Below are 19,872 nucleotides of genomic sequence, written 5' to 3'. Positions count from 1 at the left end.
ATATCGAGTCTGTTGCTTTATCATACAGTTTTACGTATGAAGACCATGCAAAAAATATACGACAAGCCTATTTTTGTTAGTTTTCTGGCTATTACATGACTCGATGACTAGAAAGAAGTATTTTAATGTTCCAAGACATAAACTTTTTAAAAACAAGCGATACATCCACAGTGTTTTGCAAAAAACGAATAATACTAGCTTATTCGTTGTCTTAGTTCGATATAATTAATATTAGCCTGCATAAAATAAAATAACGTTATTAATGTTCGACCAAATGACAAAACATATATACATACAATCTGAAAATCTTTCATATTGAATCTTTAAATCATTTTTCATCGTAATTTTCACCTGTCGTCGTCGTGTGTATGTTAAATAAATTATTACTTGAATTAGTATGAAATATTAATTCGAGAAAGCTAACATGAATTATTATGAAACTCTTTCTCAATGTTTTATAATTTTTATTTTTCCACCTGCGTTCAAGTCAATATCATTTACACATCGTACACGTGCCGATTCGAATACGAGACAAACGTAATGAACGATTTAAAACATGCAATTGTCGAAGTATCGCTGACAAACCCAATAAATTTCTCAAAAGAAATCCGTAATAACGGTATGTAAAACAAGATATATATCTCTCGACAAAAAGAAAAAAAATACAGTTTCACTAGCATTGTTAACATCCTTTCAGACAGAAGATTTGCATATTAAAGCGCATACGTAAGCACGTGATTGTTACCGCAGATAATTTATCAGATTGATCGTTATCGGTACCAGTATTTTGTCTTAATTTATTCCTGTCTTCGTACACTTCGTTGGGAATTTATGAACTGTATTTTCCTTTTCACGTGCAAGCATTGACCAAATTAAGAAATTCACGCTACTTTATACGTATCAAACGACTCACGTGTTTAATTTGTCACGAAAAAGAAATATATATATATATATATATATATATATATATATATATATATTCGGAGATCATCGCGTCATCGCATTCCACAAATCACAGGGAATTAGTTAATTCGCCAAAAATTGTTCGATTTGAGAAAGCTTGGCGCCTGATGAATTTAGATATACGATGGTAAAAGTGTGCGAATTGATGAGAAAAAGATGATAGAAACGATGTTGCGATAAGAAAAAATAAATGTGATTGAGATTAATTTTTGTCAATATTAAACATTTAACACTGGTATAGTTTATAGCTTCAATTTCTATTTACTGCATTTTTCGATAATGCGCGTGTAATTATTTGAATATTTAATATTTCCTAAAATATTTAACGATAAAAAATTATACAAAGGAATTCACGTTTATCCCAGAACCATATCTTAACAAGTTAATAAATGCTATAACTCACATATAATTATTTAATTAATTGTTTGTTTACTAATTTAGATAAGTTATTTCGAAAATGACTACATAATCTGCTCATTATTTGATCGACACTTTAGATGTGTTTAGAAGTGTGTTTGTTGCATATATGAAAATTGCAGGGAAACGTGATAAGTCACATTGTTGAGTATACTTTTCATGTTTCATCAAAATGTTACTTTCCTTAATAACTGTATCTTTGATTTTTATAAAATTCCGACAACCTATAAGCTATTCTTATGAGGCTTATATTTTTGAACCTGAAAGATTATTTTCATTCTCAACCATGTCACTCTTTAGTCATAGAACGACATTAAAATAAAAAAATAAACAAAGATGTGCTTACCATATTTCTTTTCCCTGCGAACGCGATAGAATAGTGCAAATGATGAAGCATAAATATTCATTTGGATATTCTAGGAACCCGCTATAATCAATAATTTTACTATAACTTCATGTCTAGGAATTTTTCTATGACTATAACTTCTTGATTAAAATTTCCTTGACAACATTTCGACTTCTAAGAAAACATCTTGTGGTAAAGAACCAACGTAAAGTAATCACAATTTCATGCTCGATGTTTCATATCCTATGTAACCAACTCGTGATTGGAATTTAACAGTTTCAGAAAAATGTTTCTATTTTTCATTTCATTCTTTAATATGACAAAGATGTTTATCTATATTTTTATGTATCTACATTTTTACGAGATCGACGAAATATCCCAGCCAGGTGATTGATAATGAATTGTTATACGTTAGAAATTTATTGAAAGATCATTGTAAAAATGTCAAGAACAACTTATCAAGAAATAATAACGGACAAAGTGTTCACAAGTCGTAAAAGTGACGAAGAAACGATTTAATTGGAAATATACGTTGATATCTTTTGAGAAGAGAAAATTTTATTTCTCGTCATTTGAGCTATCCGATATTATAGTTAGCAAAACTAACGTTAAGCAAGAAAAATATTCTTTAATATACTTTTTAGGAACGATAGAAATGAAAGAAGATCAGAATCAATTTAGCTAAATTGCTAATCTTCCGTGAATAAAATAAGATAATTTTACTTTCATGATTATAAATTTTCAAATTACAAATTTCGTTTAATTTTCAATTAGACTAAGGAATAAGTCCAGGATTGAATTTTTTAATGAAAATTCCTCACAACTCCGTCGAAGAATTAATGCGTTTCTATTTCACCAAACAAGTTAAGATTTAAATATTTTGTTGTATAAATATACTGTTTAACACCCCAATGGAGGATTTCCATCTTTTCTACACACTAAACGCAGTAACAAATTTTTTACAATTTTATTACTATTTAATAATGAACGTAGAGCATATTATTTTTGCGAATATTCATGTAAATTTATATTTTTACGGACATAACTAAAAAAGATAGTGCTTAAATAAAGATTCATTTTACTTACCAAAAACTATAACGCGTGTTTTATCTACAATATTTCATATATCTTTGTATATTGTATGCTAATTGAAATATTCCATATATTTTTGTACATTGTGTGCATTTTTTCGTCCTTAAATTTCGTATAAATGTATGACATACCACGGTTTAGTGATAATTAAAACATTTATTCCTCTTCGTCCGTTTCAATTTAAAAAAAAAAAAAGAAAGGAACTCGTTGTAAATCTAAGTCTAACGTACAATAGTACAGTAGTAACGTTGTGAATGTAAGTTTTAACGTACAGATAATACTCTCTACAATGTAACAAAGTAATAGAATATTTGTATTAGAAACATAGTACATACAGGTTGTACACAACAACTTACCTTCTTCTCTATTAATTTGCCTAAATTGCTATTCGAATTAAAACTGAAGACAACGAAAGAATAATTGTGAATCCGATAAAGTTCGAATTAACGTAAGGAGTATAATGTCAACTGAATGGAAATCAATTTTTAAAGCAATTTATTTCCCGCAAACATCACGTGCTACCGTGTAAAACCAGTTAAACCAGTCTAACTTCACTTTTGGACGTAATTATCAGCAGTTAGCCAGTACCTACGGCAGCTTGTATGCTTGTATGTATTATGGTAATCTTAATATGTATGTAGATGCCTCGTGATTGCAATTTTTATTTCACCTTTACCTTTTTCTATTTTAATTCCAATCATAGTACTTTCTACACTCGCTCCTTCAAAAGGTCGTCACATGATCTGAAGAATTTACATCTCTATCCGGAATTCCACACAGATGTTAACCATTTCTATACGTTTAATTGTTGTTTACTCACGGTTAATTGGCAGTTGACTGTGCAATAATGTTCGTTAGTCAAACATCTGCACGCCTCATTAGTCTGTTATGTCAATGTTTATACACTTATAAAAATAAAATATTTTTGCACTTATTGTTGACATTTATCGTAATATATTCAGTGACTTCAGACAATTTCAATGCACCAAGTAAGTTAAAGTAAAGGAATATTAACGTTAGAATTATAAATATCAAATATAGTTAAATATAAAGCGTTTAGAAATTGAAAACGAAATTACTAACGTACAAATTGTACTCTGTACAATGTAACAAAATAATGGAATATTTATATTAGAAACATAATACATATAGATTGAACACAACAACTTACCTTCTTCTCTATTTATTTCCCTAAATTGTTTAAACATATAATTTTATATTTATTTGAAATTTTATATCACATTATATTTACAAATAATTACCTTTTGCATTAAGTATACAATTTAATTAACCACTCTTATGGGCATTCTCTTGCTTGTCATACAAAACAATAAAAATATATTAATAAAGATCTAGAACAGTTGAACGGAGAATAAATCTTTTTTTGCAAACATTCCTGAGCGATGCGTAGTTCGATGCGACGTCTTTTGCTATGTAGAACGACGTTTAAATGCTACATCAACATCTATACTTTCGAGAGAAGCAACACTTAGCTAACAAGCTAAGCTTTTCGCTAAACATTGTACTTTCTTAATAGAAAAATAAATTAGTTAATCTTAAATGGCTCTAAATTTAAAATTAACATAGATTCGATGCGGTTTTTTATCATTAACATACAGCACTGGTATTTATATTTTAACAAAAGAAATTTTTCTATGAAATTTTTATGATAGTAATAACAGGTGTTTCATATTACGTATATTTTATTACCACACAGGAGTTACAGCGATGTTATTATTCCATTGTACACTAATCATAAAAAAGTATAAAGATTTAATATATCTACAATATCTTTTATAATATTTCCTCCTGTTTCAGTTCCACAAAATCGTGAAAAAGGTTTCTTATGCTCTCTTGAAAGGAAGTGGTTATATCAACGAATCAAAAGATCCTGCAGGAAGAAGTTACTTTACAAAAGAGTACCTATAGCAGCGTGGATACCAAAGTATCGCAAGGACTACATAGTAAGTGATCTTGTTGCCGGTATTACCGTAGGCCTTACCGTTATACCGCAGGCAATAGCTTATGCGAACGTCGCAGGACTTCCTTTGCAGGTAAGACAGTTTGCTCGTTCACTCGTGAAATTTTACAAATTTAATATCATACCGCTATATCTTAGTATATTTATAATTAAATTATTTTATATATAGTATATATAAAACTAATTTATTTTGAAATTAAAAAAAAAGATTATTTCTCTCTTAAACAGATTTATACATCGTTACTTTTGCAGCTTAATGCAACTTAACTCGTAACGTTATTTCTTAATGTGTTTTTAATATGTATAAAATATTCTTTGAAATATTTTAACACATTAAGATTAATTTGCTATTTAAAAAAATACTATTAGAACTTAATTTAAAGTAAGAAATAAGAAATTTTACATCATTCTTATTATTCTTTATGAGAAATAAAAATTTAATATCAGAAGCAGAGTGCTAATATATTATAAAATTTCATATTATATCTATTAAAATTTTACAATTAATGTTGTCAAAGTTATAAACAATGTTGCATCTAACTACATACAATTTTATGCCAATTTTAATAATTTGGAAATTAATAGTATATAATTGGAAAGGATAGAACAATTTTGTATTGATGCGCGTGTTTAATCGCGGTGTCATAACTTCTGTCATACGACTGAATCAGAAGATTTATTAGGGATATTCTCGAGAAATGTATAATTAATTAGAATTCCTGGAAGCTTCCATATGCAAACGTGTTCTCTAACAAAATTATTCCAACGTTCCATCATTATCGCAACCAGTTTTGAATATCGTTTTAGTGAATCCGATTATGATGTTTACAAAATATCAGAATCATCGGAAATTGTAAGAAAATTTATTAAAATTCATGATACACAACATCTTCCACTATGCAACTGAAACATTGAATCGTAACTCGTTAACCAACGTTTCTTATTAACTTGTCTGATAAGTGTGTTTTAATAAAAAATATTTTCATATCTTAAAACAGCCGCGCTGGCTCGGTCGACTGCAACTTAGATTCGATAATAATAATAATCGAGTTGCAGAGGTGCCGGCTGTAAAATCGATCGGAACTTTCGATATTCGAACTGAAGACTCCTTCTCGTTTAGACAAACGACTTTTATGCAGATGATATCGCTACGGTTTGTCTTCGTTGTTCCGAACCGGGAAAACAAAGAAAGACGTATAAGCAATATCGTGCGGGACAAAAGTGTCTGATCGAGGAGTCTCTGGCTCGAATATCAAAAGTTCCGGTCGATTTTATAACCGGCACCTCTGCAACTCGATTTATTCGTAGTCGTGCTGTTCTTACTTCAGCGCGATATCTGGTGATTCGAAACCCGCCTAAGATCCGAATCAATGCACAATATGCACACGAGTGACGAGACAAAATGTCGCAGCGACGTCGCTGTGCGATTGTGTAGTCGAGTGATACAATCTCGCTCGTGTGTATTGCACGATTAGAAACATATGTGAACTTACGTGTGTAACGTAATATATATCTGCCGAATCGCATAGCGATATCGTAACGATGTCGTTGCGGCAGCGCGTCGCTCGTCTGCATCGAACCTTAAAATGTGTAGGTCCCATTATGTGTCTTCCAGCTGTACCAAAATCATTTTCACTCACTCTGCGAGTACTAGCGTGTACGCACTAAGAGTTGGAGCTTCGCTTAACGGTAGCTGCTAGAAGCATTACCGAGGCAGAAGATAAATTGGCTGCCCCATTATAATATAAGGCCCGGTGCAGACAAGCGACTTTTTGACGCTGCTTTCTCGTTACGATGTATTTCTGTCTTCGTTGTGTTTTTAGCTGGGAAAACAAAGAAAGACACGTGACGCAACGAGAGCTCAACACCAAAAAGTCGCTCGTCTGCACCGGGCCTAAGATGGAACTTTGGATAACTTATCTGAAACGAATATTTTTATGTTTTAGTTCAAGTATTACAATAAACTCAGTGCGCATTCTCGTTATTAATCCTGCAGCATAACATCTTCAGCTCAATTATATTTTTCTAATACTTTTCTACGAAACTATTTTCTAAGTTAAAAAATATCTCAATTGAAAAAATGTGAATTTAAGTAAATTCTTATTGGTATGCACGATTTCGTTTCAATTTTATTTTAAACATTGATATAGTAATTTTATATCCAATAAAATCGAAATATAAAAATTCGAAGATTAGAACAAAATTAAAATTTCTTGTAAAAGTAAAAATATTTAATAATTTCGTTTGTTTTGCAGTATGGTTTGTATTCGTCTTTCATGGCGTGCTTCGTGTACACCATCTTCGGATCCTGTAAAGACGTTCCAGTTGGACCGACCGCGATCATCGCGATATTAACCAGAGAAACATTACAGAAATCTGATCTAGAACCTGACTTTGCGGTTCTTTTAACTCTCATCTCTGGTTGTGTCTGTTTTTTTATGGGAATTTTACATTTAGGTAATTGTATTATCGATTACTTTTTTTAATTGGAACTCGACAATCTCTCAAACTGCCCTCTTTATTAGAATAGCCCTAGAGCTCATATGTTTCTTAAATTTACCTTTATGTGGAATAATATCGAATGAAATGACGGCGGTATTTAAATAATTGAATAAAAATCAAATAATTAAATTCTATAGCGTAATTTTAAGAGAACGGTTATGTGTGAACTGCGAATATTTATGCAAGTTCATATTTTTATGAATGCAACTGAAGGAGTAAAATCTAAGCATAGGTTTATTTCATCCTCTAAATATTATAAGGTGAAACTAGCTTCGAAAACTTTCTATATTTTTACAATACATATGCTCTGCACATTCTTACGCATCTAAATTTTTCATAAATGCATAAAAATCCACAGTCTAGTTATGTATATATTCCTATTTATATAAAAAAAATATTATATATTTGATTATATTAATATTAAATAATATTATATTGTATTATATTAATTTATATTTTATAATATATTTATAGTAATTTTATTATATTATACTATAAATATATATATAATATATAGTATATTTTATTATATTTATTAATTATTGTTTTTATTCATTTTCAATTATTATCGTTTTATCCATTTTACTTTCCAGTTATTATTAATTATTTATTAACAATTTAATAATATATTATATTTATATTCAATAAATATTAACACATCTTCTTCTGTTATCAGGCTTTTTATTGGATTTTATATCAGGACCAGTTTCTGTCGGTTTCACATCAGCAGCAGCAATTATTATAGCTACTAGCCAAGTAAAAGATATTCTAGGCATTCATATCGGCGGTAGTAAATTCGTCGAAGTATGGCAAAATATATTTGAAAAAATTGGGGAGACGAAGCTCTGGGACACTGCATTGGGCATCTCGTGTATAATTATCCTTCTCCTTCTCAGAGTTAGTATCATTTCATCGTTCAGTGGAAAATAACACAAGTAGATCCTCATAAAAATAAATTTTTAAGTATATACAAAGTAGATTCATCTTTCTTCATACTTCCTGCCGAGCTGTTTACATACTTGCAGTGCAGACGTGTGACTTTTGTCGCGATCTCACTATGATCATATATCTTTCTTTGTTTTACGAGTTAAAAACGACGAAGTAGACATATGATCGCAGCGAGATTGCAACGACGAAAGTTGCACATCCGCATCGTGCTTTACGTCTAGTGAATGATTCGTCGAATTATGTTACTTACAAATTAATTCCTTGTTATTACACGTGCTACTTTTACATACAAACATTATCGAATGTTTAATATTTCTTGGATATCATTAATCAAAAACGTGACTTCATACATATACATATGTATAAGATGTATGTGTATAATGGATATGTATATGTGTAAGACATAATGTATACGACACGAAATTTTATATTTTATATTTTCACGTATTATCATAGCCGATTTTTTACTCTCTATTTTTTATAGAAAAATAAAATAAAGAATATTTTTTGTATGATTTCTTTTTTCTAGAAAATCAAAGACATACCGTTTATGAAAAAGGCTGCAAAAATGTCATCAAGAGCACAAGTAATTATGCAAAAATCACTCTGGTTGCTGTCTACGGCACGAAATATTCTCGTGGTCCTCGTGTGCGGTGTTATGTGCTGGCTTTTAGAAAGTCACTTAGGTTCCTCGCCTGTTAGATTGACTGGCCACGTTAAACAAGGACTTCCGGAATTTCGGTTACCACCATTTCAAACCTACCACAAGAACGAAACGTACGACTTCGTCGATATGGTTTCTGCCCTCGGCTCTGGATGTCTAGTCGTTCCTTTGTTGAGCCTCTTGGAAACCATTTCAATTGCCAAAGTTTTTAGTAAGTTTCATAACAAACGTTTGTCATCAACTACACAATTCATTTTCTCTAAATAAAATATTTCTTTCCAAACATACTTATTTTAGTAATAATTAATTTAGTAAAAAATTAGAGAACTCGATAAAAATTATTTGAAAATAGATCAAATAACGGAAGAAAATTTAATCAGCCAAAGAGTATCTTCTGAAGATCAAATGTCCTTTTTCGCGAATCTTATTACACATATCACAAGGCTTTATTTAAATGAACTTTCTCTGCACAAGTGTAAAATAGTTGAATTTTAAATGTGAATATATTGAGGCCGTTTTTAAACATGACTCGTTATTCAGATTTGTAACTTACCAGAAACATAGGATTTGTTTCCAATATACCAATTACAAATTATTATAACAGAATATAGTTCACAAAAAGTGAATATCATAAATTTTGACCTTGACTTTATTCTGAGACCATATTATCATTGATTAGCCAAAAAATCGAAGTAACGTGTTTTATTTAAGAACATCCTAACTGTCTTAAAATTGAAAAAATACAAAACGTAGGAGATTAATTTTTAAAATTAGTAATTTTCATCTAACAATAAATACAATCAATACGTTTACATAGAAGATAATTAGGAAAAGATAGAATCTGGGTAAAATTTGTTTTACATACAAAATATTATATACGAGTATTATACCTTAAATTTTTTATATATTTTTGTATATTACCTGTGTTCTTTGCATATTTGCACTTTCAAGTTTCCCATAAGTGCATGAAAATCCGTTTCATATTCGTTTCAATTTTTGCTAATGTAGTCATGACAATTGTATCGATTATCCTAGATGAAGGTAAACCGATCGATGCAACTCAAGAAATGTTGGCTTTGGGCGTATGCAACGTTGTGTCGGCTTTCGTTTCTTCGATGCCCGTCAGCGGTGGCCTCAGCCGAGGTGCAGTAAACCATTCCTCTGGAGTAAAGACAACTCTCGGCGGTATCTATACTGGCCTTCTAGTACTCGTGTCGCTTCAGTTCCTTACCCCATACTTATACTTTATTCCTAACGCCGCCCTTGCTGCAATCATCATCGCGGCGGTCATCTTTATGGTGGAATTACACGTGATCAAGCCTATATGGCGAACAAAAAGTACGTTGTATTATTAATCTCTTTTATTTTTCAAGTAATATCAATATTATTTTGCAAATAAAGTATTGCGCCGCTTCAGCCTGTAAATAGTATTTATTGTTGAATAAATTAAATTAGCTATGAACTAGCTTGGTATCTTTTATACTTGTATTTTCGTCCAGTCGCGGGGAGACGCGATCGCGTTGAGGCGCGTCAACGGGAGTCGTAAATTCCCGTTACGATTATACGAATCGACACCGCGAGTAGGGCGATCCCCTTATTTCTTTTAGGATAATAGGGGTGGTTGTGTTTGAATAACTGTAGTCTACAGTTATTTCATATAAGTATATTTACACCAGTTAACAACACGTAGATCGTATACAGAAAATCTTGGAGGTCGTCGGACAGTACAATGTTTAACCCGAGGGTTGATAGCGTTAGCGCGTTGAATGCCGATACCGTGTTAGATTAGTAGACGTGACTGCCCGTTGAGCGAAAGAACAGTCCGAGGTATGTTAGAGCAAGTATATTTGACTGTCCGAGGAGCGTAATAGCATTGACTTGACTCTCCGAGTTGTTGACGAGAAGTGCCTGACCCATCTCGTACTATTTAAGAGGAAAGCTCGATGTGGGTGTACCCTTTCTGAACTAAGGACGCGGATTCGTTGTTCACACGGACCCTCTCGCGCGACGTAACAATACTTATGCTTATCCTTATATCTATTCTTATTTAACTAAGGTTCTTTAAAATTTGTAAATGTAGCTTCTTAAATTATGAATTTTAAAGAATCATAACTAGACTGTGAATGTTTATACATTTATGAAAAAATGCAAGAAAGCGTGTAATGTAAACTTATATAAAATATCGAAGGTATAGTACCCATCATAATATTTTATGAGTAAAATAAACTTTTACTTAAGTTCTGCTTCTTTAAATTTGTTCACAAGTATATGAATTTACATAAACATTCGCAGTCTGGTCATAGCCCATGGTTAAATTAAATACTCTGGAAGTATTTTCTTGTATTTAGTTTAATTTTAAGAAACGATATTCTACGAACTTAAAAAACATCTTGTAAACGTTTTTAATAACGATTGTATAAATTCCTATTAATTGAAATAAAAGTTTAATAAATAGGTATAGAAGGTATAACAGAATAAATGTAGAAGTTTGCTAACGCAAGAATATATATATATATATAAATTGTACTATGTACTAAAATATAGAAAACAGACAGGAATAAAATCACGTTGTAAAATATAAAAATGTTTATAGTACTCTGTGTAATGATTAATGTAATTAATACATCATTTCTTTTTCAGAAATTGATCTCATACCAGCAATAGCTACATTTCTATGCTGTCTTTTTATAAGACTTGAGATAGGTATAGTGATTGGTATCGGTATAAACGTTCTGTTCCTACTTTACGCTTCAGCGAGGCCGTCGTTAAGAGTTCATAAAGATACAGTAAGAATGCTTTTATATCTTAATATTTTTATTAACTAACTTTCTCTATATAAAAATGAAATATCAATGTAGTAGTAAAGAACAAAAATATTTTCATGTCTTTCATTCATGATATTTTTTATTAAGCTATTTCCTTAATAATATGATATTTTTGTTTCAGAGTATTAACGGCTGTGAATATCTTGTCATAACGCCTGACAGAAGTCTCGTTTTCCCGAGCGTTGAATATGTGCGAGCTGTAATTAGTAAGCAAGGTACGAAACAGGGAACCGCAGTACCTGTTGTCATAGATTCTACGCATATTCAAGCAGCAGATTTTACAGCCGCGAAGGTACACTATAAAATACTATCTGTAAAGTATCTGTACTAACATTTAAATTATAAAATTATCAAATTTTAATTTATTAAAATTTATTTCTATGTTGTAATTGATATACTTATTATTTAGGGAATTAAAAGTTTGACGGAAGATTTTTCTAAACGTGGACAGCCTTTAATTTTCCATAATTTGAAACCAAGTATTATAGAAATTTTCAAAGGTGTAAAACCTTCTGGTTTGAGGTGTAGCTCTAGCGAACTTGAACTTAATGACTGTTTGAAAGGTAATTAAAATGTTATTACTTCTTACATAATATGTTGAGCAATTAAATGACTGATTTGTTCAATTTTATGTAAAAATGTATGATTTATGTAAAACTTTTATTTATTTCCAGAATTTTCAAATATTTCGTCGGCTTCTATGAACAGATACTGACAATATTTAGACTTCTATAAATTCCGTCCCGGAAGTACTCTTTCTTTAGTTTATATGTATCAGTATTACATTAAGACGAAGATGGTCGATATGTTGGACGATATTATGATAAAGAGCAACAATTTTATTTTATAATTAATTGTCACCTTGTAACAATTACATATTTTAATATGTAACAATTAACCCTTTCGACACAATGTTATACTATACGACGATATTTCACGTACATAAATACTTCTCATTACAAAACAAAAGTTCTGTTTTCTTAAAAATACATATGATACACATTAGTAATATAAAATAATTTTAAATATTACAAGAAAATATATGAAAAGATTATATGTACTACATCGATATTGTGCCAAAAGGGTCAGATTATAAGTAGGATTATAAGATGTACATTGGCTCACGAAAATATTTGAACATCTATCAGAGAAATCCTTTATGCCCATATTATGCGTATTATATACGAAATTTTGGAATTTTATCAGCACTGTAATAAGATACGATTGTCATGATTATATTCATAAAATTTGAAACCAATCGAAAAATATATATAAAAATTACGAGATATTTATTGCAAACATATATATATCTTGTAGAATGTTCTGAATATCTTTAGAGTATAATTAAGTCTCAGAGCAGCAATGCTAATGAAATTTCAAAATGTTTCATATAACACACATAATATATTTACAAAAGATCTCTACAAATGTTTGAACATATTCGTAAACCTGTGCATATACAAATATAAATGAATACATTGACGCAAATCCACGTAAACTGTCAATAGTATTTTACATGACCTTTTATATAGACGCATTATTTGTACATGCTATTTAAAAATTACTCCTTATTACATTTAACATATGTCAATACTTCATATCATTTCAAAAAATATTAACAAATATTAAAAAATGTTTCAGGCAAATTATTCTAAGTTTTAGATAATATCCCATAAAAATCAAAATTTCAATAAAATTACTAGTAGGTATACATATTTTTTTAACAATACATCTAAAATTAAACAAGCCTGTTTAATATAACTATGAAAATAAATTATAAGTCTTTTTAATTAGATTTCGAAGATAACATGACTTTTTATTAGTTAAAGCTAAATAATTACTTCCCATTATCATATTGTTTAATTTATATCCAGGATTCTTGCACCCATTGCAGGACTCGCTATATAAAACGTTGCATTTCCAGAATACCTATAATAAAAAGACATTTATAAATATTGTTGTGTAAAGAAAAAGGAAGAGAATTATAGAAATATTAAAAAAAAAAATCTAACTTGGCCTTCATATGATTAATTGCTTCATCAATTACATTTTTCTTCAATAATGTTACTGTACACCCTCCAAAACCAGCACCAGTTAAACGACTTCCTAATACACCATTTACTGCTCTTGCTGCTGTTACTAAAGTATCTAGCTCAACAGAAGATACTTCATAATCTTTTTTTAAAGAATCATGACTTTCATTCATTAACTGTCCAAATTTATTAAAATTTCCTTTTTCTAGGGCATCTGCGGCATCAATTGTTCTTTGAATTTCTGTTACTACGTGACGAGTTCGTTTTATCATTTCTTCAGGTACATTCTGTGATTTTAAAACTAAAAATAAAATCAACATAATAAAAAACACAATTTTGCTTTGTAACATAATCGTATTTATTTTCTACCTTGAATATCACTCATAGATACTTCACGCAAACTTTTTTTATTTAATCTCTTTGCAGCTTCATAACAACAATCTCTGCGCTCACAATATGCGCTTGAACTTAATTTATGAGGAGCATTAGAGTTAGTAATTAGAAAGACATAATCATTTATTTGTGATATAGGTATTTGTTTAGTACTAAGATCTTTACAATCAAGAAGAAGAGCATAGCCTTCTTTACCCATTACAGAGATAAACTGATCCATGATACCACATGGAACTCCAGCAAAATCATGTTCAGCACGTTGACATGCTAAAGCCTGAAAGATATAAGCTTTACATTTCTTTAATTTAGTAAAATAAAAATTTATATAATATACTCTGTCATTATACTTTATCCTCTGGCTTTTCTGATTTTGTACCAGTTAATGCTTCCAAAAATGTATAAGTAGCAACTTCTAAAGCAGCTGAACTACTCAGACCAGCACCAACTGGTACAGAGGATACAATTACAGCATTAAAAGATGGTACATCACCTAAAATCAATGTTTTAATTAAATTATACAATAGAATTATTTTATTACATTTTGGTAAAATGGATCAAAATAATAAATAAACTAACAAATAAAATTTGCTATACATCCTTTTATATAATTAGCCCATTTTGGTTCTCCTGGTTTTATACTCTTATGAGACCTAACTTCAAATTCAACATAATTTTCAGAACTAACTATTTCACTAAGGGAAACAATTTTACATTTATCCACATTGTTACGTTTTCCAACTATGAGTGTGACCATGGGCAATGCCTAAAAATATGGAAAACGTTATGCTTTACTCTATTATTGATATTTGTTATAATATCTCAAATAATTTAATGATTACATATTTTCATTAAATACAAACATACTTATAACTCCTAATTTTAAAAATCGACTAACAATTTAATTAAAAGACATTATATTGCTAATATAACTAAATTTTCTGCAAAAGTAAAACAATTTTTAAAAGTCGTATATAAATAAAATAATACTCTAATAAGTAATACATATTTAGGACTTACTTTAATAGATAATATATCATTAATATCTAAATTTTTAACACATGAAATTAATATATATATTATTATTATAATTATTATTATTAGGTTATTATTATTATTATTAATAATATTATTAGGTAACTAATAATTTTTAATAATCTATTTCTCATATTCAATAATATATTAGAATCGATGTACGTATGTATTATAAAAAATAACAGTAGTTCATATCTATACAAAATTACAAAATCAGATGAATGTATACGATAATAATTGATAAGAGTTAATAAGATACAAATCATAATATATCTTTGCTCAACTAAATTTTGGTATCGATAACTAGTGAAACAAATTTTTAATGAATTAAACAAATCTATTATTTGAAAATTCATTTCTTATTTAATGTTATTTATTAACATACATATTTGATTAAATCGATTACTAGATGGTAATGAACTGATTGAATCTTTAAATATAATACATTAATGGCATGAAAAATAAGGAGTTAAATATAAATAAGTTAGATATAAAATGAAATCAGCGTTACTTCTCTCGAACAATAACGAGTCCTGTAAAATATATTTTCCGATTAATCACGAAAAACAATAATTACAGATTTAATAATTCTGTGTAATATACAAAGAAACGTAGTATTCATATAAACATAAAAAATTTTACCATCGGTAGAACAAAACCTTCATTGTAATCAGTATGCTCTCCAATTAAATTCACGCGACCGGGTGCGCACACACAAACATTCGCATTCTCTCCAAATTTATTCGCAAAAGCTTCTAAAGCTCTCAATTTAATTTCATTCACATTAAGCACAGTTGTTGCCATTTTTACCGATTATTTCAAAACTATTTATATGTAATATTACTTAATACACGAAATATATAAAAATTTTAAAAAGATAAATGCAATGGAATCTATGAATTTAATTTTACGTAACTCATAGCACAGTAAAAATACGAATTGATACGAATATAACTACAATACGCTTCAAACGGGTAAAATTGGTATTAAGCACACGTACACGTTATCAATACATCAACTTTGATTATGTGTGCAGTTACATGCTTGTAAATGTACGCTTTATCGTATCGTTAATAACAATGCAACTATTCTGCGTGTATATGCAAACAACATGCGCGCCACAAATGTAATAGAATTCGTAAAAGTGACGTTTGATATATTAAGAGTATCGTCTCATGCTATTAAAAGAATAATACATGACTAAAATGATATCTCTTTTAATTGTTAATACTTTCTAGTTGGTATCTAATTTATGTAATGAACTAATTGCCGATATTTGACAATAATCTGTATTGATAATGCCATGACGGTCTCAAATCCCCTTATTAAAGAATTGAAAGGTAATTAAACAATGTAATGTTTTTATAGGTTAGGAAATTAATACTTCATTAATAAAATTATTTTACAATGATTTCTTTATAAACTTTTTATTTATCTGAATTTTAAACCTTTATTGTTAGAATTACAAAATTCTTGAATTAATTTCCAAAGATATATTTCCATATTATGTTCTATTTTGTTAAATAAAGATATAAATGCAATGTAAATAAAAGATATTTAAAATGTAATCAAATATTAGTATAAAATAGTATAATAAAATAATTTATTTTTATAACATTGGTTTGTTATCTATTATTTAATTCATTAATATTAAAAATGTTTAGATCATAACAATCATACTTTCATCCTTATTCTTTTTTATTATATTATAAATCTTGTCAATATATCATTAAACATGATAAAATAATGTTACATGATAAGTATATTATTAAATAAAAAAAAACAATTTCAGGCTGGACAAGAAAATTAACTGAAAGTAACATTGAGATCGATGAAGAAAATAAAGACCTGCCTTTCTTTTTTAAATGTTTAGAAAGATGTTTCCAGAAAGGTATATTGATGCGTTTAAATCCCATAGGATTTCCAAAATTACCTGATGCTTGGTATTGGATGGAAGAAATTGCAGAAAAACATTTTAGGTTTGCAAAAAGATTTATAATAAATAAAATTTATTATAGATTATTTAATTCTTTTCTCACTACTGTAGTATTTTAAGGAAATAATATTTCAATATTTAAAACTTAATATTAATAACTAAAAACTTAAAATTAAAAATTAATAACATTATTTTAGTTCCTCTTGTACCTATTCTTTGGTAGTCGAACAAGTTACACAAAATCCAAAAGTATATACACCTACTGGGCATCTCAGGCTTTTAATTAAAACATGTTTAATGCGAAAGTGCCTTCATATGCCAGTTGAAATGCTAGTATGTATAAATGATATTTAATATCTTATAAAAAATGTATATTTTTGATTCTATATAATTATTATTATGTTTTTATAATTTATGTATGTAAAACTTCATAGGTCAGAACACCATTAATGGCTACTGATTATTATGATAAAAACAGTATTCTGGGAGATAATATTCTTGGAGAAATATTTTTATCAGTATTACTGCAAAGCAGTAAATTAAATTTCAAATTAAATTTACGGAATTGTAGTTTTTTGGATGAATCTTGGCAATTACCAGAATCTTTAGCATTGGAATTAGTACCATGTAAAAGTTTAGGTATTTCTGTATGGTAAGAAAGTTACATTAGTAAAGACAAATGTTCATTGTGAATAATATTTTGTATTATTACAGTTTTACCAAAGGGAGAGCTTTAATAGTTAATTTAGATAAAAACTCTGTAGCTGCAGAAGATGTAATAAACAGAATAATTTTTTAAAATTGCTATATACATATATAATAAAATTTAAGACTCTAACTATCCTTTACCTTTTACTTTTATTAGGATAAAGTTGAAATTGGAGATATATTAGATGAAATAAATGGAAATGCTATAACATCTAATACCAAAGGACAATTACGTAAATTTATGAGAAAGACTATAGGTCAACCAGTATATTTATATGTAATTAAGGTAAGTATATTTAAATAATATAACACTTAAGCATATAATATATACCCTACATATTCCTTACATCATACATTTTCAGCATCGCAATAAATCAACCTGTGAATTATACGCACCAATTGTTCATCTCATAAGAAGCTCGGGTATTGAGGGATTAAAACAGATCTTAAAAAGATTTAATTCTGAAATAGAAAATGAGAATGAGAAAACTGAAATGATTAAGTTACAAAGTAAATCACTAAATGCTGGATTTTCTGTTAAATACTGTGGTTCAATATATATTGGTACAAAAGGTGATGTTAAACAAATTGAAAGAGCAATTCTACAAGTACTAAAGTTAGAAGAAGTGAAGTCAGTGCCTGTGAAATTTGAATGTTTAGAACTAGGAATTAGGGTGACTCAGGATTCGAATGATGCAGTAAATATAATTTTCATTATATGTAAGATTATGTTATCATAATGATACATTCTAATTCAATGTTTAGATAATATGTAAACAGAGTTACATGGAAATTTCATCTTGTGGTCGTACTGGAAACATTCCTAATTATTTTGCATTTATTGCAGGGTAAGATGAACTGTAATAACTGTCATATATTTTTGTTTTAATATAAAAAATAATAATTAATATTAAACCATTTTATGGAACTTATATGCTTTTAATTTATTTTACAGAGATACTAATTGCAATTTAGCAACCAAATTTGATGCATATGTCTTTTATCATCAAAATGAAAGCGAAGTGCAAACTATATTGCAAAGTTTGGGTCAAGGATTCCAACGCACTCATTTTGCAGTTTAATGATTTTAAACAAGACAGATTTATACAGAATTATTCTTTAACATTGAAATCGAACTTTATGTAATAATATGTTCCTAAAACGTTTCTATTCACATATCTAGTCAATTCCAAATGAATTATGCTCTCTATTTATTTTATTCCTTGAGAAATATTCCTTTCTAATAAAAATTGTTTCAATCATGTTGAAACTAAATAGTTTCTTGAAAAAGTAAATAAAATTGATTGTTTCATTTTTTTAAATAAAGTAGAAATATTTATGTATAATTGAATAAATATAATATAATTATATTTATTTAATTAAATAAGGTATTACTCTTTATTGTTTATTAAATATTTGCGAACTATAGACGTAGATATTGTATTTTCGTCCAGTCGCGGGGAGACGCGATCGTGTTAAAGCGCGTCAACGGGAGTCGTAAATTCTCGTTACGATTATAACAATCGACACCACGAACAGGTCGATCCCCTTATTTCTTGTGGGATAATAGGGGTGTTTGTTGTGTAATAAAACTGTAGTCAACAGTTCTATAATATATATATTTTCAATAACTTATAACACTTGATATTACGTCGTCTAAGTATATAATATTAACTTGATGTCGAATAGATTGTAGTGATGACGATATCCTGTTATGGGATTAGGAGTTGACTTACTTCATGAGATCACTACGTCGAGATGGAAAGAACATTAGATGACTGCTCTAAGGATAAGATCCTTAACTTGACTATCCGAAGATTGAAAGAACAATAGATGACTGCTCTAAGGATAAGACCCTTGACTATACGAAGATTGGAAGAACAATAGTAGACCCGTCTCGTACTATTAAGGAGGAAAGCTCGGTATAGGTGTGCCTTTTTGAACTAAGAACACGGATTCGTTGTTCACACTTGTCGGTAGAAAAGTGAGGGTAACGATCCGCGATGCCCATTGGTTATAGCCAACGTTAATA

The 19,872-nt window shown here is 29.0% G+C and overlaps 3 protein-coding genes across 8 annotated transcripts in view; 2 read left to right on the top strand and 1 right to left on the bottom strand.

Annotated features, from left to right (window-relative positions):
* The window catches only part of LOC132904498 (sodium-independent sulfate anion transporter-like), a 36,766-nt gene extending 24,200 nt beyond the window's left edge, over nucleotides 1–12,566 (top strand). For 3 of the 4 annotated variants that reach the window (XM_060955054.1, XM_060955053.1, XM_060955055.1), the window contains exons 3-11: nucleotides 4,637–4,872; nucleotides 7,055–7,256; nucleotides 7,978–8,198; nucleotides 8,779–9,124; nucleotides 9,949–10,251; nucleotides 11,554–11,699; nucleotides 11,860–12,030; nucleotides 12,148–12,301; nucleotides 12,413–12,566. In XM_060955054.1, the coding sequence (XP_060811037.1) occupies nucleotides 4,637–4,872; nucleotides 7,055–7,256; nucleotides 7,978–8,198; nucleotides 8,779–9,124; nucleotides 9,949–10,251; nucleotides 11,554–11,699; nucleotides 11,860–12,030; nucleotides 12,148–12,301; nucleotides 12,413–12,453 (1,820 nt within the window). In that variant the 3' untranslated portion in view covers nucleotides 12,454–12,566. Of the gene's footprint in view, nucleotides 1–4,636; nucleotides 4,873–6,332; nucleotides 6,390–7,054; nucleotides 7,257–7,977; nucleotides 8,199–8,778; nucleotides 9,125–9,948; nucleotides 10,252–11,553; nucleotides 11,700–11,859; nucleotides 12,031–12,147; nucleotides 12,302–12,412 lie in introns of those variants that run through there. The other variant, XM_060955056.1, reaches the window with a different exon arrangement.
* Nucleotides 12,567–13,469: 903 nt separating this feature from the next.
* Nucleotides 13,470–16,272, bottom strand: LOC132904503 (galactokinase-like). Of its 3 annotated transcripts, none has more exons than XM_060955064.1 (6): nucleotides 16,197–16,272; nucleotides 14,741–14,927; nucleotides 14,512–14,654; nucleotides 14,141–14,438; nucleotides 13,751–14,072; nucleotides 13,470–13,667 (listed from the first exon to the last, which is right to left on the bottom strand). In XM_060955064.1, the coding sequence occupies exons 2-6, from the start codon at nucleotides 14,916–14,918 to the stop codon at nucleotides 13,598–13,600; spliced, it is 1,011 nt and encodes a 336-aa protein (XP_060811047.1). In that variant the 5' UTR covers nucleotides 14,919–14,927; nucleotides 16,197–16,272; the 3' UTR covers nucleotides 13,470–13,597. The 3 variants fall into 3 exon arrangements, with proteins under 3 accessions (XP_060811047.1, XP_060811045.1, XP_060811046.1); XM_060955062.1 differs by lacking the exon at nucleotides 16,197–16,272 and adding an exon at nucleotides 15,839–16,161; XM_060955063.1 differs by lacking the exon at nucleotides 16,197–16,272 and adding an exon at nucleotides 15,708–15,797.
* On the top strand, nucleotides 16,250–19,038 carry LOC132904500 (uncharacterized). The gene is made up of 9 exons (XM_060955057.1): nucleotides 16,250–16,536; nucleotides 16,989–17,175; nucleotides 17,330–17,465; nucleotides 17,567–17,784; nucleotides 17,847–17,907; nucleotides 17,998–18,126; nucleotides 18,203–18,538; nucleotides 18,606–18,688; nucleotides 18,796–19,038. The coding sequence occupies exons 1-9, from the start codon at nucleotides 16,500–16,502 to the stop codon at nucleotides 18,920–18,922; spliced, it is 1,314 nt and encodes a 437-aa protein (XP_060811040.1). The 5' UTR covers nucleotides 16,250–16,499; the 3' UTR covers nucleotides 18,923–19,038.
* The last annotated feature ends 834 nt before the right edge of the window (nucleotides 19,039–19,872 follow it).

Source organism: Bombus pascuorum, chromosome 2 (genome assembly GCF_905332965.1).
Source record: "Bombus pascuorum chromosome 2, iyBomPasc1.1, whole genome shotgun sequence".
NCBI classification, from domain to species: domain Eukaryota; kingdom Metazoa; phylum Arthropoda; class Insecta; order Hymenoptera; family Apidae; genus Bombus; species Bombus pascuorum.
The sequence above is the reverse complement of the archived record's forward strand: the minus strand, read 5'-3'. Positions and strand labels throughout refer to the sequence as shown.